Genomic DNA, 26534 nt, shown 5'->3' on the forward strand with positions numbered 1-26534 from the left:
CCTATGTTAAACTAGAAATTACATCTTTTAAGGAAGTAGATTTTACATGGAGCTCGCAATATCCATTTTTTAACCTAAGTTAAGTAGATACCGATAGTGTAGAGAAGTACTCCAGTAATTCAAAATTACGCCTTCTAGAAATCGAAGTGCCTTTAAAATTTTAACAAAAAAGATGATGGATTAACCAATTAATTTATAAGCTAAAGTGCCTGCCTAATTCCAAATAAGATAGTGATAGCTCATCAAGCTTGCCAACATACAATTGAGGGCAGTGTTCTGTCCATCCAAAATCGATCGCAACCCTCGACCGTCTATTGTCCACATTGGATGGTGTGATGAGGATCAATATACTGTTCCAAAGAATAATTTCGTTAATTTTGTACATGATAGGGACTGCCTATGGAAATCGGAAGAGCAAATTGTTTTGTTACTTAGTATCTAGAAGTTTTCAGGCAATTAAAGGTTCGAAATAAAAGGGTACTTCGGTTAGACATTATTTCAGATAGGGGTAATATCGTCATATTTTGGTCGGGCCGAATCTCACCTAGAGGTTCCCGCTGGTCAAATTTTACACGTGGAGCAGTTATATGAACTACTTTGTTATTTTTGCTACATACACGGGTTATTTTAGTCAAAGTTAATCTTCGAAAGTGGGGGTAATTAATTAAGTCAATCTCATTAGTCTCTTGTACCTTAGTTTAGTGGTGTAGGCTCGGTACCGAACCTGGAAGCGGCCGTCATTGAAGAGTGTGAGATTTTTTATTTCAAAATAAAATATCTTTGATACACAGTAAGATTTGTATAAGGTGTCAGCCTTATACTATTGAAGTAAGGTACTCCTCAATACTATTGCCGTAAAGCTTGTGATGATATGAAAATCTATTGTTGCCCCCAACTATCAAATATAAAGTTTTAAATGACGATGAAGCAAATATCTTAACACTTAAAAATATTAAAAATGAATGATTTATGAAAAAACTATCTTTCTCTAGGATTTTTTAGGTGCACCTTACTCAGTATAAGGTTTATCCCGTACATAAAACTTTTCCTTTTAAATTCAGGAGCAGAAACGTCTTGGATTTTTCAACCCTTTGTTTACCGCGTTACTTTAATCTCCCAAATTCAGTATCAATAGTGAACACGACCGACATCATGTGAAATACTACTCAAATAAGGGAAAACAACGAACCAAACCGACATACTTATCTTGAACTAGGAAGATGTTTTGATAGGGCCTCAGTCCTATTAAAAGTACGTAAACTCTCAACTCAAAACTCATAAAATTAGAGTTCTGGCGTGGATAACCTTCAAATGGGTCATTTTCGCATTGAGCACTTTAGTTGTTAAAAAAAAAAAAGTAATTCGAGTCTTAAAAACAATGTATGTTGTAATATGATATCTAGGCTATCTATTTTGCCCTAAAAAGAAGTATTTATAGATATGCAATATCTTTAATTTTTGAGATTCAAATTTTGTAGTGGGAATTGGAAATTGATTTTAGAGAAAGATTTTCTTTGTTTAAAGTATTTTTTTGGATGAATATTTGAGGTGAGATGTTTTATGTTGTTTTCATGAAGTTTAGGCCTCATAAAAATTGTATCCTTTTAACTAGGAAAAATTGGGTGGTTCAAATTCTAACCACCCCGTTGGATTAATTTTCACGCCACGTCGCTTACATGATTAAAAGGTGTTGTTAACATTTAATGTGGAAAGTAAAACTTCATTGTCTGACGGGGGTCGGGGCGCTTCTATTCTCGGGTAATTTTTGTTGTAGGAAGGAGTAGCCCGGCGTCTAGGGTTTGCGGAGGCTAGGAACTGAGTTCGGTGGGGAGGGCGGCTAAGGGCGTCGAAAGCGGCCAGAAAACTACAAAAAGAAAGTGTTTCTAGTGATGCACTGATACTGGACCAAGATACCCATACAATAATGGTGGCAATAAGTGTGGCAACGGTCCTTGTTCCTATTGGGCCCACCGTCTGGGTCTGCCGGGCCAAAAATAAATAAAGTAAAAATATAAATATAATAACAAGAGGCTAGTAAATATAATAACAAGAGGTTGGGCTGAATTGGGCCCTAGCCCGGCCCTTGTATCACAATTATATGAACCAAGTCCTAGTTCTTTAGGACCGGACTAATCGATCACTCTGGTGCATTCCGCCTGCTCTACCTCGCCCTTTGCCTTCCAAATAGGGGTGGCAATAGGTCAGGTATGGTTGGACCTGGAGTCAAATCCAAATAGTATTTCGATATAGAATTTGGACCCAGACTTCACTTGTTGGGCCCAAAAGTTGGAGCCATGTTAATACCCGTCGGGTCCCGAGTCGAATCCATTGCCACTCTCACTATGAGCTCTTTTTTTCTTTTTTTTTCTCATTTTTCCACCATCATATACCCCTATCATTGGTAATAAAGTCATAATCACCTGCCATTAAATTTCAAGTTCATCAGATTTGTTGTTTAATAGCTTAAAAATGACTACGAGTTATTGTATACAATCCTTAATACACGTAAATAATAAGGCTTGAAGTATTTTAGGTTTGAAGTATTCTCTATCCATCAGTTTACGGGGATAGGTTGGGTCCAACCGGATCGAGATCTAGACCCAAATAGTGTTCGGGTCCAGGTTTTGGACCCAGACCTGACTCGTCGAGTTCAAATGTTGGACCTGACAGGTCCCGGGTCGGGTGCGGGTCCATTACTACCCATATAACCGGCCCTACCCGGCCCATTACCTTCCAAATTCAATTGAGACCTGGGTACGGCCGAGAATAACTGCATTTGCAGGGATAATTTAATCATTCCGTTAATTTAAGCCATGCATCTAGCTTTCGCGGAGGCTGGTTGCCGAACCTATGGGCGGCTACAAAGGAGAAAAAAAAAAGAAAGAACGAGGGGAAAGTGAGAGCAAGAAAAGTCATCACTACTTATTTCTCAGGGTTGGTGTGCGGCTGTCGAGTGCCGCATAGGTGCCCTAGTTATCCTCTGCCACAGCATGCCACGTGTCCCTACGGAGATATCCGAGCTGTCTCTCCTCATCTGACGGTAACGGCGAGCCTGGACGGAATGCGGTCTCCTCCCCCCTCTCTCTCTCTTACATGATCTCTCTCTCTAAAAATAAAAATTATTCTTTAGCAGCGGCTGGCCGAGGCCGGGGGTAGATGGGCGTGGGGTGGGACCCATGCATACACCAACATTTCTTCTATAAATAAACCGCCTGGGGGAGAGAAGTTTGTGGGTTCTTAAAGAGAGAGAGTGTTTAGAGAGAGAGAGAGAGAGAGGCGGTCTTTCTGGTCTTCTCAGGGGCGCGAGAGCGGGGAGCGGAGCTGCCCCGGTTTTTAGTGAGAGAAAGAAGGGATTTACTACTGATCGGATTTCTTCCTGTAAGCCTTACTATCCTGGTTCGGTTTTTGAGAGAGATCGTGTTGTTTTGGTGTTCCATAGAGACTGGAACTCTTGGTTCTTGGTCATCTAGAAAGAGAGAGAGATCTCTGGCCTCTGTAATCTTAGAGAGAGCGGGAGACTGTTTGTTGCTTGCATTTATCTCGATCATCTTTTCTTGTAGGTCGGGAGCTGGTCTGATTATTGAGATTTGGTATTTCAGGGGTGAGAAACGGCTAGAAAGAGAGCGTTTTGACGTGGATACCTACATAGCAGAAAAGGAAGGAGGTGTATCGCTTTCTTGGTTGCCTTTTCTTTTCAAAATCGTTAAGAAATCACAAATTTTCATAAGAACAGTGATCGTTTTGACGAGAAAATTGTTAGTAGAGGGAAACAAAAGCTTCCCAGTTCAAATCGTAGTTATAAAGTTACAAGATCTGATTTTGTCAAATAAGAAAGGGGCATTGTGGAGTTGAATTTCAGAGACCTGTCAGGTAGATAGCTTATCTTGTTTGTGATTTATTCAAGGACGATTTAGTTTGATTTCTGCACATTTATGACAGATAATGAAAGTTGGATTTGGAGAGAACCATTGGGAGTCGAGAGAGAGATTTTCTTTCTACTGTTTTCTGGGAAACTTATAATGATTTTTCGGTTTTTTTTGTTTTCCAGGTTTTCTATCTATTTGAACCTCAAAAGGAAAAAAAAAAAAGAAAGGAAAAAGAAAAAAATAGTTGATGCAAAGAGATATCATTTCGTCTTTTACATCAGATAATCATAAGTATCGTAAACTAGAGGTTCCATTCTTGTGAGAAGGAAGAAGGGAGCTTTTCCATGTGTAAGAGGAGAAGGTCGTGGAATAGATTGCACGGTCGATTCTCTGGTCGAAGAATACGTTAGTTTTTCTCGCCTGTGTTTCTGGTGTTGATTATCCTAAGACGAAAAAGCTAAAAAACCACATAAATCAGCTGAGAGAGCTACAGTTGTCTGCAGCACCAGAGAAGAAAGTAGTGGGAAATCGTTTTGGAGGGGGATCATCGCATTTGAGCTTTCAGTCTTTTGCCTTATTGAGCAAAACATTAATACTGGTGCTTTCAGTCTTTTGACTTACTGAGCAAAACCTTTTATACTGGTGATTATTGGAAAAATGGCCACAGTTCCGGGTTTTGTTTTGCCTGTGAATAATTCAGTAATATTGCCTTCTCTGAAAGCTCAGAAAGGTCTCGTTGCTCCAAGTTCTCGAAGGAATTCAGTGTTCTGTAGATCAGTATTGAAGCAGAATGCACGAGAGGTGAGATCAATTGAGAAGAAGTTTTTGGGGACAAGGGTTCGGTCTGGTTCTGAAAGGCTGCATTTATGGAGGTCGGAGGGGCCTGGTCGTACTCCAAAGCTTAGGACAGTGGTGAAATCCATGCTATCAGGGGTGCCTACTGAGCGACTTGGGCTTTATGATCCATCTTTTGACAAGGATTCATGTGGGGTCGGCTTTGTTGCTGAGCTCTCTGGTGAATATAGCCGAAAAACTGTGAGTATATCATGCTCAATTTATTCTCTCACTGTTTAATTTTCCTTTGTTTATACAAGTTTCCTGTAGGTGCATGCCATCCCTTTTTTGTCGACTTTTTGCTGGGTTCAGTGTCTTATGGGATTGTTTCATAGTTTTTATTGAAATTTTCATGGTCACATCATAAAAGATATCTCCTTTCACTTAATTATTGCATACAGTGATGCACATTAATCTTTTGCAGGTTTTGGATGCACTGGAGATGTTAGTTCGTATGTCACATAGAGGGGCCTGTGGTTGCGAAACTAATACCGGTGACGGGGCTGGGCTCCTCGTGGGTCTGCCTCATCAGTTTTTCTCTGAGGCACGTATTGAGCTAGTTCTAATTTGTTCTATTCTTTCTTTTTACTTGTTCAATGCTTTATGTTTAATCAGATTGTTATTCAGCTACTTTAACCATTTTGTCTTATATTGGTCATGAATTTTTCTCTTTCTATTGGAATCTCTAAACTTGTTTATTCAGGTGGATATAATTCTAGACTGGTTTTATTTCTCAGGTTGCTAAGGAATCTGGATTTGAATTACCTCCTCCTGGTGAGTATGCAGTGGGCATGTTCTTTTTGCCGACATCTGAGGTTCGCTGTGAAGAAAGCAAGATCGTATTTGCTAAGGTAAAACTACTAATTATTTATGAAATGGTTGCGAGATGTCTCTTATAGCACCTTAATTAGTACCAGGTGTAAGAAAAATTTCTGGAACAAAATTGAATTTTCCAGGCTGGCTTGGGTTTGAGTATTTCCCTTTCACTTATTAATGGTTCAAATTGCAAGAATATTACAATAATTCAGTTTCGGGCTGATGATCCATTGGCTTGTGAATGTGATGGCATTATAGTGCGATGTGGCTCAATGGACATTCTAGATATTCATATCTCAGAGTGAGAGGCATTTATGACATTTTTAGAAAAGAAGATTGGGGATGTTTTGGTGATACTTGGCATGATTGGGCCTTCAGGCACGTTTGTTATTATTGAAAATCAACAAAAAAAGAAAAAATTATAAAAGAAGGAATTTGGTCAAATTTTCTTATTTTGTGTGACTGTGACTTCTTATTCTAGGAAATGGTTAATGCATCCTGTTATTTGGAAATGGAATTTCTATCAGTAATTTCCAAGTTGTATGTTTTCTACGAGGATTGGTGTCGATACCACCATGCGGCGTGTTGTTTTGTGAAAGAGGGGGACTTCCATAAAACATGTCAAATTGATGTTGTTTGGGTGGCCGCTGCTCCAAACACTGTTGCATTTCCCGCAAACAAACGCGGGAAGTTTGTTCTTATTTTTGTTTGAATATTGTCTTTGGATGTTGATGCACATATTGATCCCGGCACCAATTTTGTAATGTGTTAAAGTGGGTCTAAAAATTGTGTTGTTTTTAAGCTAATAGTTTCCAAAACTTTGGACAAATGTTGCAAATAGCTTTTTTCTTTTTTCTACTAATTAATGTTGCAAATATACGTCATAATGGTTTTGTGGTTTCCTTTAATATTATATTTCTTGTTCTTCACAACTCTTATGGACTGGAACAACCTTGATTCTTAAAAAAAAAGAAAATACTGAGCAATTGTTTCATGGGCCTTCTTGCTTGATGTTGTGTGCCTCATGCAGGTTGCCGAATCATTAGGGCATGTTGTACTTGGGTGGCGTCGTGTTCCAACCGACAACACTGGCTTGGGCAAGTCTGCTCTTCAAACAGAACCTGTAATAGAGCAGGTGTTTCTTACCCCCAGTTCAAGGTCAAATGCTGATTTTGAGCAGCAGGTATGTTTTCTTGTCTTTGCAGCTTAGAAGTTGTATGGAAGGTTTCGGTGGGATATCTTACAAGTGAAAGAATTTAAAATTTAGAAGAAAAAGAGAACTAAATGAAATTGAATGATGAAATAATTGACCTAAGAATCGATGATAAGGCATAAAATTTACTATATTAGTTGAAGTGGAAATGAAGGGGGACCGAGGGGGAAGTGGACCACAGTATAGGTCATGTCCTTTGGCTGGAACCCCAGGAAATTTCACTGTTTCTATGGGGAAACAAGTTAAATGACATAATTAATCATCATTCATCAATAGTATCTATATGGTAATTTTCCACATCAGTAATATTTCTTTTCTTAAATGTTTTCTAACACTTGACCGCCTTTCGTTTTCATTATTTGTGCCATATCTATCCCATTCATTTACTTATTTATAATGGTCTTCCATACTGTGTTATAATCCTTGCAGATGTATATATTGAGGCGGGTTTCAATGGTTGCAATCCGTGCTGCATTGAACTTGCAGCATGGTGGAGTGAGGGACTTCTACATATGTTCTCTTTCTTCTAGGTGAGTTTCTTTCATATTAACGCATGGTTTTAGTACAACAGTGGTCTTTTTGATATTGGTAACCTGTTCTCATTGATGTAGTTCATTATTCACTATAGCTTAATTTTTTTCTTTAAATCCTTCTTTGGTAATGTCAGGACTGTTGTTTACAAAGGTCAGCTGAAGCCTGTCCAACTGAAGGACTATTACTATGTAGACTTAGGCCATGAAAAGTTTACGAGCTATATGGCTCTGGTAATCTTTCTTACTTTTTGTCTGATCTCAATTCTTTCTTGCAAGTAGCATGGAGAAGTTCTCTCTACATGTAAGAAGTATGTTTTATTTTAAGGCTTGCAAATTCAAAAGATTTATTCAGCTTTACTATCTTGAGTCCTTTTGAAATTGGGTACTGAATGAATTGGGTAAAGGTGGGGACGGCCTTGATGTGGAGTAAAACATGTTGCAGAATTTGGTGGCAATGGTCCTTAAATGATTCAGTACACAATGGCACAGTTCTCTATTCGCTCTGGCTTAGAGTTGGATTGAGCACTTGAGGATGTGACTTCCAATTTGAAGTGGAAGGGATGTTTTAGTGGTAATGAGATGTCAAGGTAGCTTAGGGTTTTGACTCTGTATAACTTCATAGTTTGTAATAAGATACAGCTAAACAAGAATTGAAGTGTACATTTTATGGTGCTCTGACTGATTCATTGCAATGAACTTCATGACAAATGCTGAGTGATGTTATGAATTGAGTTCCTACTACTGTTATCTTGACTTCTTAGTTCTTACTCTACGATGTTCCCTTGCAGATCCATTCTCGCTTTTCAACCAACACTTTTCCCAGTTGGGATAGAGCTCAACCAATGCGTGTATTAGGGCACAATGGGGAAATCAACACACTCCGAGGAAACGTGAATTGGTGAGTTTTCTTTTCCTCTGGATAATTGTGCATATGGGTACTATAGCTTTCATGGTTTTGTACTGGAACAACTTTCTATTACGCCATTACGGTGACTTTTGACATTATCTTTATGTGGTTTCATGCAATATTTCTTAATTTTTAGGTGTAGTATTAATTTTTTTTTTTTCATGCATTTGTGAATCAAATATCTTAGCGTGGGGCTCGTGCATTGTGTCTATGGCTATGCAATAGCCATGGCATGTGCATTGTATGTATGGCTCATGTAACAGCCATGGAGTCTAATGTGTGGGATTAGTGTATGGCATGTGCATTGTGTCTATGGCTATGCAATAGCCATGGCGTCTAATGTGTGGTAATATTAAGGTTGGTGTATGGCACACAACTGAAGGGAGTGCATGCAGTTTTTTTTTCATTTTTGCACTCAAAATGTGTTTCTAGTACTTGAGCTACAGAAAGGGATCTCTAGCCATTTCCCTTTGCACTGTGCATTTGCTTCCGTTTGCTTCATCAGATCATTTTCACCACTGCATCATTGGGTTTCTGTCTTTTTTGTTTTTCTGATTGTAATAATACAATTGCAGCGATATTGAGAGATGCCACTTATTATTTGCTCTTCTATGCTAGGTATTTGAACATATGTGCCATGATGTTTTTGTTCATTTTCTTCCTTTTATAATTTTACCATATCTTGAACTTCAAAAAAATCATTTTCAACTGTAGTCCACTGATTTAGGGGGGTCCCTCTTTTACATTTTTCAATGTCAGGATGAAGGCACGCGAGGGTCTGTTAAAGTGCAAGAAACTGGGGCTTTCAAAAAATGAGATGCAAAAGCTTCTTCCCATTGTGGATGCTAGTTCGTCTGATTCAGGTATAGTTATTACAATATGATTTGAGCACCATTTTCAGTTGCTGTCATTTTAAATAAATTTGCTGATACAAATTATATGATTACTATACAGGAGCTTTTGATGGTGTCCTAGAGCTGCTTGTTCGAGCTGGAAGAAGTTTGCCTGAAGCTATAATGATGATGATACCAGAGGCATGGCAAAACGATAACAACATGGATCCTGAAAGAAAGGCATTATACGAGTACTTCTCTGCTCTGATGGAGCCATGGGATGGACCAGCACTCATATCATGTAAGCTTCTATTTAGGCTCCTTTTTTATTTCTTGAAGAGATAATGAGCAGTATAGTTTTCTTTGCTCCCTCCCCCCCATGCTGTCTTTTTTTTCTGTAATAAGTAGAAAGAGACAATAATGTAAACTGTTGTTTTGTTGAAAAGCTGCCCCCTTTTCATAAAATTTATGGATCATTAAACCCCTGCTCCTGCCAAAATTTGAAAACACAGCCAAATGTTTGTTTTGTTTAATAAATTTTCGGACATACTCCTCATTTTTGCGTAAGTAGTAATTTGTATTTATCCAGTTCCATTCATAACTATGTGTCTGTTAGTTTTCTGGCATTTTTGAGTAGTTTATTTGCATTTGTTTGTATATGGAGGTATTTGTGAATCTCTATTTTCTATGAAAGAAAAGCATTGCTATGATCAGATTCATGTATTGTCAAAAAAAAAAATTCGCTGGTTGATGACTGAATTACAATTAGGGATATTTTGTTAAAAAGTAATTTTTTTTAGAGAATTTTGACCTATTTTTAAGGATTCTCTATACGTGATTTAGGATATAGTGTTTATTTAAAGTTATCCCTATAATAAGGACCTTGGGTAGTTAGTAGCAATTACTGCCCATTCTAGTGTGTGTGGGGGGGGGGACGGACAGACGAAGGGAGGGAGGGGAAGAGGGAGTGGGCATGTCAGTAATGACAATTTAACTACCCATAGTGAATTCCATCAGATGAATTTAAATCTGCTATATACTTCCTCCTGTTCCACTCGAATTTGATTCTGGGTTCAGAATCTTGCTTTCTGCATATTAATTATTAAATGAATGACGTAAAACATGGCAGTTACTGATGGACGCTACCTCGGAGCAACACTGGACCGGAATGGGTTGCGCCCAGGTCGTTTCTACATTACACACAGTGGAAGGGTTATCATGGCTAGTGAAGTTGGGGTTGTGGATATCCCCCCTGAAGATGTGCGCCAGAAAGGGAGACTTAACCCTGGAATGATGCTCTTGGTTGATTTCGAAAACCATACAGTAGTTGATGATGAGGCACTGAAGAAGCAGTACTCCCTCGCGAGGCCTTATGCAGAATGGCTTAGTCGACAGAAAATAGAGCTCAAGGATATTGTGGAATCTGTTTCAGAGAATGATAGAGTTCCCCCACCCATAAATGGAGTTGCACTGGTAAATCCTTGAAAAACTTGTTTCCTTATCTCTAGTTTCAACTTGAATCTGTTTTGAGGCTATGAATGTGTTGGTGTTTTGTTTTGCAGGCTGATAGTCATGATGATAATATGGAAAATATGGGCATCCATGGGCTGTTGGCTCCACTAAAGTCATTCGGGTAAAATTGATTTCTTTCTTTTCGTCTTTATGCACTGCTTTTGAAAATTTCTCTCATCTTATTACCCTTTTAAATTTGATTTGTTCCTTGGGATGGGTAATTTCTTGCATTCTTTAATCTCTAGTCATTCTCCAAGTTTTCGATCATTGCGCATTACTCCATTTGAACTCTGCTCTAATTTTTGCTATTTAAATGTTCTCATCTAATGGATTGGGTCTTTTTCTCTGTTTTTGTATTTTCAGTTATACTGTTGAAGCCCTGGAGATGTTGCTTCTACCCATGGCAAAAGATGGTACTGAAGCTCTTGGTTCTATGGGTAATGATGCAGCATTGGCCGTTATGTCCAACAGAGAGAAATTGACATTTGAGTATTTCAAGCAAATGTTCGCGCAAGTTACAAATCCCCCTATTGATCCTATTCGTGAGAAGATAGTCACTTCCATGGAATGCATGATAGGACCAGAAGGTGATCTCACAGAAACAACTGAGGAACAGTGCCACCGCCTCTCACTGAAAGGCCCACTTCTTTCCATTGATGAGATGGAGGCCATTAAAAAGATGGAATACAGAGGTTGGTGTAGCAAGGTTCTTGACATCACCTTCTCAAAAGATCGTGGGCGCAAAGGTCTTGAGGAAACTCTTGATAGGATTTGCTCCGAGGCTCGTGCTGCAATTCGTGAAGGTTACACTACATTGGTGCTGTCTGACAGAGGTGAGACATTATTCGTAGATTATGTGTTTCAGAATATCATATGAAATCATTGACAGTTCTTAGATATGATGATCTATTCAGAAAGTACTCTATTTTATGTCATGACACAAATGTGATTGTGGACCTATGCATTGTATCTCCTTTAATTGTGAAACTTTGGAGATTAAATAGGAGTTTTGCGCCCATCTCTTTTCTTCTCTACTCCCAATACATGTATGTTTTAACCTAAAATTGATCTACCTCTGCTATAAGAGGTATCTAAGTCTTTCTTGTCGATTTGGTGAATTGACACCATAGATTTTTTATGTAATGATTGGGAGGAGAAACAACCCCAAGATCTCTGTATCTATACCTAGCGTTAATGCACCAAAAGTGGTGTGGGCCTACAATCTGGATCATCCAATTGCAATGCACATCTATTGTGCGGGCCTTGGCTCATTAAACACTTTTCCATATCTCTATTTATGTATGTATTTGTACACACAAACATACACAGTGTGCTTGTTAGTTTGCTGTAGACTGATGTGCCTATACATTCTCTCTTTGGGAGGGCACTAATTCCATGCATTTGTTTTTGGATATCTTTCAGTGTGATTGTTAGTTTGCTGTAAGGCTTCGGAGGACACTAATGTACTCCGTTATTTTGGTGCAGCTTTCTCATCAAAGCGTGTAGCTGTAAGCTCGCTTTTGGCAGTTGGTGCTGTACACCATCATCTAGTTTCAAAGCTCGAGCGCACACAGGTTGGCTTGATAGTGGAGTCTGCTGAGCCACGAGAAGTGCACCATTTCTGCACCCTTGTTGGATTTGGTGCTGATGCTATATGCCCATATTTGGCCATCGAAGCCATATGTAGGCTCCAAATAGATGGCAAGATCCCTCCTAAATCAAATGGGGAGTTCCACTCGAAAGAAGATCTCATCAAGAAATATTTCAAAGCAAGCAACTATGGAATGATGAAAGTTCTTGCAAAGATGGGGATATCCACATTGGCCTCTTACAAGGGTGCCCAAATATTTGAAGCTTTGGGTCTCTCTTCTGAGGTTATCCAAAGGTGTTTTGCAGGAACTCCTAGTAGAGTTGAAGGGGCTACATTTGAAATTCTTGCTCGAGACACACTTCGCTTGCATGAGATGGCTTTTCCAAGTAGGAGTTTGCCTCAGGGAAGTGCAGAGGCTGTGGCTTTGCCCAATCCTGGGTCTTACCACTGGAGGAAGGGAGGGGAAGTGCATCTCAATGATCCTCTTGCTATTGCAAAGTTGCAAGAAGCTGCAAGGATGAACAGTGTCGCCGCGTATAAAGAGTACTCTAGGGTTGTGAATGAACTGAACAAGTCCTGCAACTTGAGGGGTATGTTGAAATTTAAAAAGGCTGATAGCAAGATTCCTCTGAATGAGGTGGAACCAGCTAGTGAGATTGTGAAGCGCTTCTGTACCGGAGCCATGAGCTATGGGTCGATATCCCTCGAAGCACACACTGCCCTGGCCATTGCGATGAACAAGATTGGGGGCAAATCCAATACAGGTGAATTCTCGATTTAATTAATTTTAATGCTTTATGATAGCAGATATACGTTTTATAGTATAATAACCCATTGGTTTCACACACACACACACATACACATATATATATATTACTATTCCCTCGTTTGATAAAATTCAAAAAATTCAAACCATAGAAGAAAAAACATATATAAGTACTGATGGTACTACAACTGCTAGTATTCATCCACCGGAGAAAAGCATTATACTTAAAACAGGCATTCCAAAGAAAAATGAGCCTGACACTCTTCATCTTTCTATGATATAGTGGCTACACCATATAAAGCCATACCTGAGGAGATCAATAAAAAACAAGAGTACATACCCCATATTGTAGAACAAAATAATTATACAAACCTATATCTACAATCCCTTGGAAAGCAAACTGAAAGAATATATATATATATATATATATATATATATATATATATATATATGGATAGATAGATAAGTGAGAGAAGGGGAACTTTAGTTTGGAAATTATTTGAGTATAAAATAGGGTATTGAAATATTTGTGTATTCTGGACTCTTCATAGTTGTTTCGTGGTGGTTTCTCAAATGCGAATGCTGTTTTGTCTGATATGTTTTTATGCTTTGTAAGGTGAGGGAGGTGAGAAGCCATCCCGCATGGAGCCTCTTCCTGATGGTTCCATGAACCCCATGAGGAGTGCCATCAAGCAAGTTGCTAGTGGGAGATTTGGTGTTTCTAGCTACTATCTCACGAATGCTGATGAGCTCCAGATTAAAATGGCTCAGGTACTACTAATCTGAAGCATGCCTTGTTGCATTCTGGTGGTCTCTTACTCTTCTTGCCTTCTTGCCATTGGAGTGACATCTTATTATCCAGCATTTTCGTTTCAAATTGATTACCATAAGATGCATGTTTGTATGATGGGTCTTTGCTTTGTATTATGGGACCATATCTCTCTTATTCTGATATGAGTTTCTGGCCTTGTAATATAGGGTGCCAAACCAGGTGAAGGAGGTGAGCTTCCTGGGCACAAGGTTGTCGGTGACATTGCAGTCACAAGGCATTCCACTGCTGGTGTTGGTCTCATTAGCCCACCTCCTCATCATGACATCTACTCCATTGAAGATCTTGCTCAATTGATCCATGATCTCAAGGTACATGACACTCATATTTGGGCTTCCCTCTCAATCTTAAGTGAAAAGTGCTTTATATTTTCCTTGTGTGGTTCTGGTGCTCCAATGCTGTAGAAAATGAGAAATACTTTATGGGTTTTCTATTTAAACCAGAAGTATTTTTGTTATTCTCTATTGTCCCATGTTTTTGTCAGTTATCAAGGTCCCTAGTAAAACATTTAAAACAACAAATACTTTCTTTTTGCTTGGTTTCTATATATATTGTTATGGATTTTCTGTGTCTCTATTTCTAAATGTTAAATACTTTTCTCTCCCAGAATTCAAACCCTGGGGCTCGGATCAGCGTCAAACTGGTCTCTGAAGCCGGTGTAGGTGTAATCGCAAGTGGCGTCGTGAAGGGTCATGCAGACCATGTCCTGATCTCAGGCCATGACGGTGGCACCGGGGCTGCTCGATGGACCGGTATAAAGAATGCAGGGCTGCCATGGGAGCTTGGCCTTGCTGAAACCCACCAAACCCTCGTTGCCAATGACCTTCGAGGCCGAACTGTTCTCCAGACTGATGGCCAGCTCAAGACTGGACGAGATGTGGCCATAGCTGCCCTTCTTGGTGCTGAAGAATTTGGGTTTAGCACTGCCCCCCTAATAACACTAGGATGCATCATGATGAGGAAATGCCATAAAAACACATGCCCAGTTGGCATTGCAACCCAGGACCCAGTTCTTAGGGAGAAGTTTGCAGGCGAGCCTGAGCATGTGATTAACTTCTTTTTCATGCTCGCTGAGGAGGTTAGAGAGATAATGTCAGAACTGGGGTTCAGAACCGTAAATGAAATGGTGGGGCAATCTGATATGCTCGAGGTTGATCAGGAAGTGGTTAAAAACAATGAGAAGCTTGAGAACATTGACCTCTCATTGCTTCTTCGACCAGCTGCTGATATCCGACCTGAGGCTGCTCAATACTGTGTGCAAAAGCAGGACCATGGCTTGGACATGTCATTGGACCAGGAGCTAATAGCTTTGGCCAAACCTGCTCTGGAGAAGGCCATGCCCGTGTATATGGAGATGCCCATTCGTAATGTGAACCGAGCTCTGGGGACCATGCTTAGCCATGAGGTTACAAAACGATATCAAATGGATGGACTTCCTTCTGATACAATCCATGTGAAGCTGACCGGAAGTGCAGGCCAGAGTCTCGGTGCCTTCCTCTGCCCTGGAATAACCCTAGAGCTTGAAGGTGATAGTAATGATTATGTTGGAAAAGGCCTATCAGGGGGGAAGATTATTGTTTACCCTCCTAAAGGGAGCCTGTTTGATCCTAAAGATAACATTGTTATTGGAAATGTTGCTCTTTATGGGGCTACAAAAGGGGAGGCTTATTTCAATGGGATGGCTGCTGAGAGATTTTGTGTTCGTAACTCTGGTGCTAGAGCAGTGGTGGAAGGAGTTGGGGATCATGGGTGTGAGTATATGACTGGTGGCATAGTTCTGGTTCTTGGGAAGACGGGGAGAAATTTTGCAGCTGGGATGAGTGGAGGTATTGCATATGTGCTGGACCTGGATGGGAAGTTCAATTCTAAGTGTAACCCTGAGTTGGTTGATCTTGACAAGGTTGAGGAAGAAGAAGATATTATGACTTTGAGAATGATGATACAACAGCACCAGAGGCACACCAATAGTGAAGTGGCAAAGGAGGTGCTTGCTAATTTTGAGGCCCTTATACCCAAGTTCGTGAAGGTGTTTCCAAGGGACTATAAGAGGGTTCTCGAGAACATGAAGGCAGAGCAAGCAGCAAAAGAAGCAGAGAGAGAGGCCGAGGAGCGTGAGGAAATGGAGTTGATGGAGAAGGATGCCTTCGAAGATCTTAAGAAGATGGCTGCAGCAGCAGCATCAAATGATAAGGTAGACATTCTTCTTGTTTGCTTCCTCATTCTATGTCCAACATGGATCCTGGGTATATTTGTCTTCTATTTTTAGTTGTGTTGGTTTAATACATTGTAATCTGTTGGTTATTTCTGCAATTTGCAGAAAGTTGAAGAGGCAGTGGCTTCAAACAGGCCTACACGAGTTGACAATGCAGTCAAGCACCGTGGTTTTATGGCTTATGAGCGTGAAAGCATCTCATACAGAGATCCCAAGGCTCGGGTAAATGACTGGGAAGAGGTTGCTGAAGAGGGAAAGCCAGGACCTAAATTGAAGACGCAATCTGCTCGATGCATGGACTGTGGGACTCCCTTCTGCCATCAGGTATTGCAATGAAAGGATGCTGCAGCTTGTGGCGAATGATAGAAAGCCTGTATTTTATTTTACAGAATGTGCTTTTAGTACTCCTTGGGAACTGTGTGATGTGACACTGAGAGGCAGAAGAAGAGGTAGATTGGAGAGGAAGAGGGGGGGAGGGAGGAGAGGTAATGTGAGAGGAAGTGAGCCTTTGCGTTTTTGGGCACATTAGAAAGATAGTGAGGAAAAACAGGAGGGGGCGAGAGATTCAGGGATTCGCCCTGGGTGTGAGGGAGAGACCTGGGAGAGAGAGATTCAAGGATTTTCCTTCTTGTTTTTTGGGTCTGCTAGAAAAAATGTCAATATTCAATGCTTCTAATGGTCCTGTTACTCAAAATTTTCTCTCTTCACTAGTCCTCTGTATTTCTTTTTTTTGGTCATTGGTAAATGTCTATATTGCTTTGTTTTTCATTTTTCCTTGTAACCGTTGCTTTTCTTGTACAGGAAAACAGTGGCTGCCCTCTTGGGAACAAAATTCCTGAGTTCAATGAACTGGTATACCAAAATCGATGGAGGGAAGCATTGGATAGACTTTTGGAGACAAATAACTTCCCAGAGTTCACCGGGCGAGTATGCCCTGCTCCTTGCGAGGGCTCATGCGTGCTTGGCATAATTGAGAACCCGGTGTCTATTAAAAGCATCGAGTGTGCCATTATTGACAAAGCCTTTGAAGAAGGTTGGATGGTGCCTCGGCCTCCCCACAAGAGAACTGGGTAAGTTCTCTTTCCATTGCTGATCTTTTAGTTTTTCTCTCTTTTTTATTTGTTTGAAGGATGGACACTTTCTGTTCATTCTATTCAATTTCCGTATCTTACAATCAAATCCAGAAGTTTCTTGGTCCTTGTAAATGATTGAAAATCTCTTCTGGGTTACCTCTCTTTGTTGGATGTTCCCTCCATTCAAGACCGTCAGAAACTTCCAAGTCAATTACTTTCTCACCAATGATTGAAATTCTTTTCTTAGTTACTTTCTCTTTGTTGTTTGTTCCTTTCTATTCATAAAACGATCGAAGCTTTTTATTTAATTAACTTGTCTCACCAATCAATGCAAGGTTCTTAAAATGATTGCAATCTTTTCGTGCGATACAATAACATGATTTCGAGTATTAAAAAGGTACATCACAATTGAATTTTCAATTTTCATATCAGTTAACTCCTCTCTCTCCTAGTTTTTGGCTTTAGAAACTCGTGATACCAAAACTGAAGTACTTAGAACGATGCACAGCATCTTTGAATGGCCATGATAATCTTGATTCTTTTGAATTAGATTGCCTCTCCCTACCACTCTTCTAAAGCAAATTCAATTTCCCGAATTTCTGGATATTACCAATTACACTTGGGATGGTCAATACTGGAGTGAAAATGATAAGAAAAACGTTGGCATCAAACGAACTCCCAGTCCTTGCAATTTACTGAACTCATGATTTCCAGAAGCGCTGTGTATGTGCGCGCTCGCATATATTGTACTCAATGCCTTCACCCTTACTACGGATGCAGGAAAAGAGTTGCTATTGTGGGTAGTGGTCCAGCCGGCTTGGCTGCAGCCGATCAGCTGAATAAGATGGGCCATCTGGTGACAGTGTACGAACGTGCTGACCGTATTGGTGGGCTAATGATGTATGGAGTCCCAAACATGAAGGCTGACAAGACCCACATTGTGCAGCGCCGTGTTAACCTCATGGGTCAGGAAGGTGTTAACTTTGTGGTGAATGCAAATGTTGGAACTGACCCAACTTACTCCCTCGAGAGGCTTCGCAGTGAAAACAATGCCCTTATCCTCGCCTGTGGTGCTACAAAGCCAAGGTATTCCCCCCCCACCCCCCTCTTAAATTTTGGAAAATTAGGCTTACTTTTATGTGTGTGTATGAGTGAGAGAGAGAGAGAGAGAGAGAGAGAGTACACAATTTATATGCATTTTAGATTACTGTGGTGCACTTTGCCTTTTATGATTTTGAACACATGCAGCCTTCTGAGTACTCCATTTTTCCATCTTGAAAGTGGGTTGTTGATGATCTTGACATGGCCTGGAGTTGGAAATATGTTCCATTTTTTTTTATTGAAGCACGTTTGTTTTCTTTCCATGATAACAGGGATCTTCCAGTTCCTGGGAGGGAGCTCTCAGGCGTTCATTTTGCCATGGAGTTCCTTCATGCAAACACCAAGAGCTTGCTTGATAGCAATTTGCAGGATGGTCAATACATTTCTGCAAAGGGAAAGAAGGTTGTGGTCATAGGAGGCGGTGATACTGGTACTGATTGTATAGGGACCTCAATCCGCCATGGCTGCACAGAGATGGTGAATCTGGAACTTCTTCCAGAACCACCACAAACCAGAGCTCCATCCAATCCATGGCCTCAGGTTTGTTACCTTCATAATTTCTGCTGTGTGTGTGTGTGTGTGTGTGTGTGAGAGAGAGAGAGAGAGAGAGAGAGAGAGAGAGATTCTGACCACTTTGTTTCCATTCTGGGAAGAGTTTGGGTGAGGATTCATACTTCTTGATGTCGTCGTCTCCTTTATGCAGTGGCCCCGCATATTTAGGGTAGATTATGGGCACCAAGAAGCAATCACCAAGTTTGGGAAAGACCCCAGATCATATGAGGTGCTTACTAAGCGATTCATAGGTGACGATAATGGTAATGTGAAGGGCCTCGAAGTGGTGAGAGTGAAATGGGCAAAGGATGCCTCGGGCAAATTCAATTTCCAAGAAGTTGAGGGCTCTGAAGAGGTTATCGCAGCAGACCTCGTCTTCTTGGCCATGGGATTCCTTGGACCTGAATCGGTTAGTTACTCTTGTTCACTGATCTCTGACTCATATCTTTTACTTATTTTCAGGTTACTAAACCTCTGAACCCTATAACACAGTAACTTGAAGTTAAAGCCCTAAAATAGACTTCTGTAGATTCAGTCTCTTGGGTTATTAGTGGTTTGGAGTCGAGAAAAGCAACACTGCAATATTTGGTTGGTTTCAGATCCTGGCTTGCCTTAGCCCAAGGAAAAATAAAATGTCTTTTGACCCTCCATTCCTGAACTTAAAATGGATTTTGGCATTTCGGCTAACTGGTTTGGGTCCTGCTTGCCCATGCTTGCAAAGAAAGGCCGTAAAAAGGCTGTAACTTGGTGCTGGTACTGGCTATGCAGTGTCCCGGTAGGGGTGAGCTGGAAACGGTCATAGCTTTTTTTTATGCACAAAGTGGCTGCTCTCAGGATTTGAACCAGTGTTCTTGCGCTAGCTACCCGAGCCTTTACCCGTCACACAAGTGATTGGCTCCTAGATAGTGTATGCCCCTGCAAAGAAAGAGACCTTAGATAGTGTAAGCCCCACCATCCCCAAAGCACAACCCGTTGGCAAATTGGTGCTTGCAAAAGTTTACCTGTAATCACTTGATCACATTACAACATTTTATTGGACGGTCATGATCACCAATGGTCATGGCTTACCATAGTCAAGAGCATAATACATTGGGTATTGTTACATTCCCTCTAATGTTTATGCTTAGGGTAATCACACAAATGCATGCAAATAGAGCTATACAAAGGTTGTATGGACCATACTTCCCCGTGTGTTATTAATCAAGGGTGTTTTGTGTTTGTATATATTGTTAACAGACGGTGGCTGAGGGTCTAGGGGTGGAGAGAGATGGTCGGTCCAACTTCAAGGCAGAGTATGGTCACTTCTCGACCAGTGTGGAGGGGGTGTTTGCAGCTGGGGACTGCAGGCGGGGCCAGTCACTGGTTGTGTGGGCTATCAATGAGGGTCGCCAAGCTGCAGCCCAAGTGGACAAATTCCTTGTGAAGAAGGAAGAGGCTCAAGCTACCTCCACACGCTCTTCTGCAAAGAAGCTGCAACAACAGCAAGACAAGCATACTGTTATGACCTAACAAAAAAGAAACACTGCAGAATGATATTGTACTGGCATTGAGGACTCAGTCGCGCGCTCTCATTATTCCACCTCTGTCCATTACTTGTTGGACAAGTGGCTCTCTAGACATGTGTCAGCCATCTAATGGCTGCTGTTTGAGGGGTGGCACTGGGTCGGTTGGATCCAGTGGCTTCGGAGTGGTCTCATGGTTTTACCGAGCTCTCGCTCGTCATTGGGTTTTGTTGTGACGGAGGAGCTTTCCTTGGTTTGGATGGTGGTGGTGTCTATGTTTTTCTGTTTGGTTTTCTTTGTAGCATTTGTTTACTGTCCTGTTGGTTTATGGATTTTGGGTTTATATTGCTATTTAAGGTGCAATAATGCAATAATGTACAGTTTGGGATTTTTTGGGTTGAGAGTGATTGATAATAGATATAATTTATGGCCTCAATGAGAAGCCTTGTCATGAAAAACTCGGTTCGTATACAATTATAAATTGTACAGTAAAATTGAATTTGGGGCTTTCCACATCGCTAAACGGTATTCCAAAGAATTGTCCCTTTTATTGGATACTCTGCTTCCCTCTTTCTCTCTCGTCTCTCTCTCAGGGTGGCAACAGGCTTGACTTAGGCCGGGATAGCCCTAGCCTTGGCTGTGGCTCGGCCCTTGTCCTCATAGGCCTAGCCCAGGCCCAGCTTGGTTCGATAGCCCCAAGGAAAGTAACAGAAAAAACAAGTGAAAAAAGAGTGTCGGGCAGGGCCTATTTGTATTTATACATAGAGAAAAATAGGGGGTTTTTAGTTCTACATTAGAAAATGGAAAAAAATTAAATCTTTTCCATATTATCTTAAAAAATATAGGAATTTTTTATTTTTTTCTTGAAATCAATAGGAGAAAAGGCTCAGGCTCATGTAAGTCATGTTGAGCGTGCGAAGCAAAAGTTTTAACAATACAACCCCGCCATATTTAACAATTCAACCCCGCCATATCACATAAAGGGTATGACCATTTTGCCCTTATGTCCATGTCTGCCGAGAAAAAGTTCAAACCCGCATGACTAGAAAACACTATAAATAGCAGCTGATCAGCTCCCATTCATTCTCATACGATCCATTTCTCAGCTTTTAGAGAGAGAGAGAGGGAGAAAGAGGGGGGTGAAAGCCATGGGAAGGGGAACAATGGCGAAATCGATGAAGAGAGATGCTCTGAAATCATCTTGCCGCTCTCCTCAATGTCCCTCACAGTCTCGATTCATCTGGTAGCCAATCCTTTTATTCTCTGCTCAGTCTCTAAATTCTGATCAGTTTTAGAGTTTCACTTTCAAATTTCAAATTCGTTCAATTTTTTTATCCATTTTCTGATTGTGATTGAAGTCTCTCAGGTACTACTATCGTTTTGCCTCAGCAATTTCAAATCTGTTTAATGCATTTTGAATGTTTCAGTGACCAAAATCTTTCAGTTACTGGTTCAAATTTTGTAATTTCATATTTCATATGTTTCAAATCCGTTTGAGCTATAATCCATTTCAAATAATTTCAATGACGAATTCTTTCAAATTTCAATTAATAGTTGTAACTTCATTTGGTTTCAACTTTCAAGTCTCTCCGAGCTATCATCAACTTCAAATGTTCTCTAGGAATGGAATCTTGCAGTTAAGTTTTGCATCTTGAATACTTTCAATGCTTGAATTATTGAAATCTCTCTTACTGATGTAGGCCTGATAAGATGCAAATCTTCTTCTATTGATATGTCTGAAGCATAATCAGTTACATGTTTGACCTAGATACGAAGTCCCTTGAATTTTCCCCTTTTATGGATCCATTTTTTGCATCTCGCTGCTATTTATGAGGATTTAAACTGTATAAAGCGAGCATTAGTCATAGGAGTCTAGTATTAAGTTGTTTGTATTTTTATTTGCCAACTTTAGTAGATCTTCTGTTTTCTCTGTTTAATCAGTTCTCGTTTCCTATTTCGTAGAGTGGGAAGTTCTGTGAAGCTCTGGGCTAATTAATTATATCTGAAAGTTCAATCAAAATCATTTGATTTCTTACAAAATTTCAGATTCATGTTTCAGTTAAGTAAAATATTTGAACAATTAAAGTTTCTGGACTGATTTCACCTTTCAGTGATCGTTATCAATGAAAACTGTGAATTATCAGTTCGTTAAACCTCTGGTTTCATTAAGTTAGCAGTTTACGTGAATTCATTTTAAGTTCCAAGTTTACGGCTTCCGAGAATGTGGAATCGCTATTTGTCTTTCTGTTTCCCGAAATCTTCCATTTTGATTTCTTAAACGAAACAGATCAAACTAATTGGAAGGAATGATACTGTTAAAATGACTAAAATGGCCCTAAATCTTTTGGAAATATAGAAGAGCTGTTTTTCTGTGAAAAAAAAGAAAGAAAAGAAACCAAAAAGTAAAGAAATAGATTCTTGTGGTTTATGTGAATGAACTATTTCAGAATGTTTTGAGTATAACAGAACTTTTCTTGTCATTTCATACGCGCCCTCTCTCTCTCTAAATCGATTCATATGGATGCTTGAGAGTTGAGAGTAAAACAGCCCTCTCTCTCTGTCTGTCTAAATCGGTTCATACAACTCATATGAGGAATAGGTTTAATCTCGGGCACCCTTTTTGCAGTTAATAGCAATTGTAAATCACCATAGAGGCTCAAACCAAAATCTTTTTGAACGGGAAATGTAAGGTATTTAGGAACTGATGATGATACGTGTTTACAAAACAGTTTTGAGGAGGACATATGGACAGAGATCGCCAAGTTCATGGATGGCAAATGTCTGGTGAAAATGGGTCTCGCCAATCGGTGGTTTCAGCGCCTATTGGCCGAAGAGAGTGTCTGGAGATTCGCTTGCCTGAGAGACCTCTCCCTCCCGTCCTCTCCCCATGTTTCCTTCTGTTGGCGCCACTTATACAAGGCGGCTTTTGGCGAGTCCTCTCTATCCTCTTTCTCTCTCTAAATACTATTACTACACATCCCCATCCCCTGTTCTTCCCTCCCCCCGGGGCCCCAATCGCTCGTTGACAGTACACTTACTGATTTCAAAAAATCTCAGTCAGAGGATTACTTTATTAATTTTTCATATATTGTTGCTGGTTTTGTTGTAGCAGATGGTTCACACTCGTACAACTTCAGGCAAACCGAGAAACATATTGGTGCGTTTCTTCTAGTCCTAACATTGACTCCTAAATATGGAACCTAGTGATTCAATCCTTTAAATGGACGGTTATATTTTTATGGTGGCTAATGTTCTAACCAGAATAACAGTAAACTCTTCATGCTCCAACTTCCAATTGCTTATGTCCATAAACAGAGTTTTGCATAATGCCAATAAGCTCTCTCTCTCTGTCTCTTCCAGATTGGATGAGAATTGGAGCGTTTTCTTTTGAGTCCACTGTAGCCCTTGTGACTGAAAACCTGTGCGTGCCTGAAATAATTCTGAAGAAAAAATCCATCGCTGGGAATTTAGTGCAAGAGACAGGGGCGTGCATTTTGGACAATGTCAAACCAGGAATATGGATTGCCGGTGAAATACCTAATCATAAGAACTTCTACCTCATTGTTCTTCCCCTTTTTGACCCCCATCTCTCTTTCTCTCTCTAACACACGGGATTGGGGAATGTCAGATCTCCAGTTGGTACGCTGCCCTGTCTGCAATCTCAACAGTTGCGAAGGTGAATCACCAAAACCATTTTTCGAAAACTTCATGTATGATGTTTCAATATCACCTACTTTCTCACGCCAATAAGCTTCTCTATTCTTCTTTCTAGCCACGGTCTCTGAGTCGTCTCCCATTCATCTCTCTTTCTACCACTCTTATCTCTCCCTCTCTGAATTCCTCTGTTCTGTCTTTTATTTCTGTCTCTGTCTCACTTTCTCTCTCTTGCAAATGTGTGTTTTTTAGGCACGATGCAAATACTAGATGTGAGGCACTTGGAGCTATTCCTATGTGAGGGATTCAAAAACGGCGAGTGGGAATACCAAGAACTTGGGTCCCACCGCATTGAGAAGAACTGCAACGGCGCAACAGGGGGCATTTTCGACATGAAGCGCATTAAAAGCCCCTCCACATCTGGTAAATATCTATGGGTCATTCAAGAAAAAATGGGAAAGGGAAAGTTGCCGTGGGGGTACTTTTGATTTTATTTCCGATTAATTGACAATTAAGCTTGGCCATTTTTTTTCCAGAGATCACGGACATGAAGGCATGGATGGGTCAAGCCAACGATTGGCAGCCAAAGGCCAGGATTACTCACCATGCTGTTGCTGTTAACACAAATCTCCAGCAAAATGAAGGTCATAAGAATCATGTCAAAAATGCCCTTTTTAAAGACCATTTGGTTCTTGCTTCCTATAAAATGAGAAGTAACCTTACCACAACAGACTTAAATAAGAGTCCGAAGTATGAACCGAACGCCAAGGCACCCACTTGGGTATTGGGCATTGCTTATTCCTCTCTTTTCCTTTCTAAATTTGTGGACGGTTCATTTACGTGTAAAATGTACTTGTAGCGTTCAAACTTAGGACCTTTTAATTTAGAATTAAATTAGTTTAATTATCAGAGAGAAAAATGATGTGGTTTTTACTAATTTTTCTACCAAATTAAAACGGGAGGAGAGAAAACACAGGATAAAATACTAATTTTTGTTGAAATCTTCAGGTCTGCATGTAAGGTACCACATGATGAAGGGCGGAACAAATGGTCCCATTGTCTCCATCAGAATTTCACAGCAACTCATTTGAGTTTCCTTCCTACTCTCCCGTTTTGTATTTTTTTTGGTGATGATTCTCGATTCATTTTTTTCTTACAAATAAACATACATTGGTTCGTGGTCTCACAATTGGGTAATACCCATTAACCTGTGGATTCTATACATAAAAATAACTACTTCCACTTCTTGTATCTTTGGACTCTCTCTCGCATTGCATTGCTTGATTCTAAATGAAAATGACTTCCTAGAAACAGTTCATTCCCTAATTCAATACGACAATTCAATTAACTTGAAAAATGTTGTATAGAGACTTAAGATATGCAAATGCAATGAGAGGATGGAGGATTGGACCTCTTCTTACCTTGAAAAATAGTTATCGATACTCTGCTATAACTTCCTTTTTTGATGTTCCTTTTATTATGGGAGTGCATATACAATTGTATACCCTATACCATAAGACCACTCACATTTGGTACTCGTATAGTTCAATTTCTTCAGGGAAGCAAAAAATTGCGGATATTTTGTCTAAGGCCTCACCACCATTAGATTCTTGTCTCTTCAATCAGCTTGATGGGGAGTGCAAGAGACAAGGAAAAACACACGTGAAAGATCATTATTCTAATGATAACCATCTATATAACCTTTTCTATATAAAGATAACTCTCACGTCCATATTGGCATCCCGATTACATATTGATATTTTCAATGGCTTCTATGCAGTGTTTGGGTTTGCTAGAAAAGATGAGAAGAGACGCAATTAACTAGTTGCTATAAACAACATTTAGAATCGAAAGCATCAGCCGAGAACACTGAGAGAGAGAGTCGCACAGTGAGGGCAGGATAAAGAGAGAGGCTCTGAGTAAGAGCGAAGGGACTAATGATTAGGGCTAGCGTAAGCAGGTAGAGAGATAAATACCCAATAGTGGGAAGGGTATAGGGAAACAGACATAGGGGCTAATGCAGGGGGTATGTTTAATAGCACCTTAATATATATTAGAATAATAAATAATTCAAATATATGAAAAAACTGGGCAATATCTTTATTCAGATTTTTAAAAAATTAAATATTCAAATTCTGTTTTGTCAAACAAACCCTAAAGGATACGGTTTCTCTGATTCCATAGACTCACATGTAGAAATACGGGCCCCTGAATAATCTATTTTTTAAATAGAATTTGATCCTAATGTTTAAGGAATATGTAATTTTTAACATGGAGATTATTAATCTATAAAAATAAATAAATTTTAAAAACTAGAGATGATATTTTTTGGAGAAAATCTTTGAACTGTTGGTTTTACTTTTTCTTTGGAGGACTATCATTTACGGGACTTGGTTTTGGTGGATGGTGTAAATCTCCATGCCCGCATAATAACAGGTGTGGGCTTGGATGCACCAAACAATTTTTCTTTTTTAAATTAAGAGGGGCTCCCTAAGGTTTACATGGATTCAAAGAGTCTATTAGGTCCTTATTATGGAGATGGGGATGGTGTCCTTTTCCGTTGCTTTTAAAATGCCAAAACAAATTCTTTCAATGCACTTCTAAGAAAATACCCTATAAATTACATTAGATAGGAAGCCACTACATAGTGCTTATGGAGAAAATGAACAGTGTTTTCATCCATGGGCTCAGCGCCGTCCAATTTTTTGGATGGTGTGGATAAATCGACCGCACCGGACAT

At 40.0% G+C, this 26534-nt stretch overlaps 2 protein-coding genes across 5 annotated transcripts; both read left to right on the top strand.

Moving 5' to 3' along the window:
- Nucleotides 1-3229: 3229 nt before the first annotated feature.
- GLT1 (NADH-dependent glutamate synthase 1) lies at nucleotides 3230-20598 on the top strand. 2 transcript variants are annotated; one of them, XM_006852609.4, is made up of 24 exons: nucleotides 3230-3378; nucleotides 3561-3870; nucleotides 4049-4901; nucleotides 5125-5244; nucleotides 5438-5551; nucleotides 6547-6699; nucleotides 7159-7259; nucleotides 7397-7493; nucleotides 8051-8160; nucleotides 8929-9032; nucleotides 9124-9303; nucleotides 10132-10475; nucleotides 10565-10635; nucleotides 10878-11347; nucleotides 12000-12869; nucleotides 13488-13642; nucleotides 13850-14011; nucleotides 14308-15891; nucleotides 16018-16236; nucleotides 16714-16982; nucleotides 17766-18071; nucleotides 18359-18626; nucleotides 18790-19047; nucleotides 19875-20598. In XM_006852609.4, exons 3-24 carry the CDS (start codon nucleotides 4524-4526, stop codon nucleotides 20145-20147), a joined length of 6606 nt encoding a protein of 2201 aa, XP_006852671.1. In that variant the 5' UTR covers nucleotides 3230-3378; nucleotides 3561-3870; nucleotides 4049-4523; the 3' UTR covers nucleotides 20148-20598. The 2 variants fall into 2 exon arrangements, with proteins under 2 accessions (XP_006852671.1, XP_011626324.1); XM_011628022.3 differs by having other exon boundaries at nucleotides 3600-3870.
- Nucleotides 20599-21240: 642 nt separating this feature from the next.
- Nucleotides 21241-25045, top strand: LOC18442391 (putative F-box protein At3g61730). Of its 3 annotated transcripts, none has more exons than XM_020672270.2 (8): nucleotides 21241-21383; nucleotides 22870-23069; nucleotides 23253-23297; nucleotides 23501-23668; nucleotides 23769-23816; nucleotides 24047-24217; nucleotides 24331-24575; nucleotides 24803-25045. In XM_020672270.2, exons 1-8 carry the CDS (start codon nucleotides 21289-21291, stop codon nucleotides 24812-24814), a joined length of 984 nt encoding a protein of 327 aa, XP_020527929.1. In that variant the 5' UTR covers nucleotides 21241-21288; the 3' UTR covers nucleotides 24815-25045. The 3 variants fall into 3 exon arrangements, with proteins under 3 accessions (XP_020527929.1, XP_006852672.2, XP_020527928.1); XM_006852610.3 differs by having other exon boundaries at nucleotides 24331-24438; XM_020672269.2 differs by lacking the exon at nucleotides 24803-25045 and having other exon boundaries at nucleotides 24331-24713.
- The last annotated feature ends 1489 nt before the right edge of the window (nucleotides 25046-26534 follow it).

This window comes from Amborella trichopoda, chromosome 1 (assembly GCF_054954075.1).
Source record: "Amborella trichopoda isolate Santa Cruz 75 chromosome 1, AtrichopodaSantaCruz75HAP2 v2.0, whole genome shotgun sequence".
Taxonomy (NCBI): domain Eukaryota; kingdom Viridiplantae; phylum Streptophyta; class Magnoliopsida; order Amborellales; family Amborellaceae; genus Amborella; species Amborella trichopoda.